The sequence below is a fragment of the Embiotoca jacksoni genome, unplaced genomic scaffold (genome assembly GCF_022577435.1).
Source record: "Embiotoca jacksoni isolate LCO1_2020_lvr unplaced genomic scaffold, fEmbJac1.0.p SCAF_79, whole genome shotgun sequence".
In the NCBI taxonomy this organism is placed as follows: Eukaryota; Metazoa; Chordata; class Actinopteri; family Embiotocidae; genus Embiotoca; species Embiotoca jacksoni.
Window position 1 is genome coordinate 535271 of NW_027185435.1, and position 1513 is coordinate 536783.

At 40.1% G+C, this 1513-nt stretch overlaps 1 protein-coding gene across 1 annotated transcript; it reads right to left on the bottom strand.

Annotated features, from left to right (window-relative positions):
• On the bottom strand, positions 1–1291 carry LOC138215679 (high choriolytic enzyme 2-like). Its single transcript, XM_069177957.1, has 4 exons — positions 1123–1291; positions 817–847; positions 365–430; positions 1–236 (listed from the first exon to the last, which is right to left on the bottom strand). The coding sequence occupies exons 1-4, from the start codon at positions 1183–1185 to the stop codon at positions 1–3; spliced, it is 396 nt and encodes a 131-aa protein (XP_069034058.1). The 5' UTR covers positions 1186–1291.
• Between the last annotated feature and the right edge of the window lie 222 nt (positions 1292–1513).

Genomic DNA, 1513 nt, shown 5'->3' on the forward strand with positions numbered 1-1513 from the left:
CTATTTCATGTTTTGCCTTGACACTGGGTTGATATGGGTGAGTTGTGACAGAGAACCAAAATAAAAGGCTTTCTGATACTTGCAGTACTGGTTGGAGATGCGGTACGGTACGTAGACGTTGCCATCGTTGGCTTTCGGCCACAGGCAGTTTCGAGCTGTGCAGGGATCGGCGTTCTGCAGACCTACGGGCACTGCTATGTCTCCAAACATCACCAGAGGTTCATCCGAGTTATTTCCTGCATAGTGTTTTGAGGAAAAATTATTTTTGAACCTGTAAACAGTTTGAATGAACACTTCAGCTCTGTGCTTGTGTTTGTTTCTCCAAAGAGAATAAATGAAGCAGCTGCAGAGCAGATGAACCTACCAACATTAGCGTTGGCCTTTTCTAACAGCGCGGCGATGCCGACATCCTCATCCTCCATGTTGTTGCCTGGGGAACAGACACAGTCGGTTCAGGTTTCACTCACATGATGTTGGATATTCTCACAGCACGGCACTCAGATACGACTGCATGTTACAGCAGCACAAAGACATGAAGAGGTCAGAAAACAAAAATGGGGCTGTTGGAATGGGATCAGATGATTTTTTTTTTTTTTTTATATTAAGAAAAAAAAGTATAGAAGAAATAAAGAGATAATAAATAAAAGCTATTCTCAATGTTTACATTTCAATACCTGAGACTCCATTATTGAAACAATATTTGCCTGGAAGTGCAACTCAGTGCGGTATTAATAAATTCCAAGCACGCACAAAAATGATGTAATTAAAGTGCAGATGAGAGTAAAAAATACTGAGATCACATATAGATCTTCTTACCAGAGTTCCCATCACTTTTTTCAAAAGGAGCCTGTAATAAAAGAAGTTGTTTAATAAAACAACGGTCAAAATGTTTGAATGCCAGATTTAAGATTATAATCCATCATTAAATTCAACAATTTCCTCAAATTCATATAAAAGTAGTATATAAATCAATATCAATATAACATGTCCTTCGACTGCTGATCATTGTATGTTTTTAATAAATTTCAAAATTGGGTTTGAAAATATTCCATTTTTATTGCATGAGAGATGTCAGAAGTCTCCATGTGTCCATATGAATGCAACGTGTCTGCTGGTTCTTACCTGTAGAGTAAAGCTGTGGACGGAGCAGAGGAGCACACTGAGCACAGCAGTCTGGAGGATCATGGCTGGTTACTGGACGGCAGCAGCAGACCAAGAAAACACCTGAGAGACACTCAAGTGCTCAAACTTATATAGGTGGTGAAGCCAACTGCCTTTCATCCTAATATGGTGCACAACAAAGACATGTTGACAAATTCAGATGTACTGGAAGTGGCAGTTATTACTTAAAGGGGACTGTGTAACACTTCAGTGTGAAATCAGACTGGCTGCTTTGTATCACAGTGAAATGTGAATATATTTCTACCTATTCATATTCCTATCTGTATTTCCAAGATGGCGCCGCGCTAGCGGCAGCCCGTTGCAGCAGCTCCCCTCCCCTTGTTATTTGTAT

What these genes read in the sequence shown, in the direction of transcription:
- LOC138215679 (XM_069177957.1), bottom strand. Translation starts at nt 1,185, where the DNA reads ATGATCCTCCAGACTGCTGTGCTCAGTGTGCTCCTCTGCTCCGTCCAC. An exon ending in TCCACAGCTTTACTCTACAG is followed by an intron (nt 848 to 1,122) that starts GTAAGAACCAGC and finishes CTTTTATTACAG; the next exon opens with GCTCCTTTTGAAAAAAGTGA. An exon ending in AAAGGCCAACGCTAATGTTG is followed by an intron (nt 237 to 364) that starts GTAGGTTCATCT and finishes AACACTATGCAG; the next exon opens with GAAATAACTCGGATGAACCT.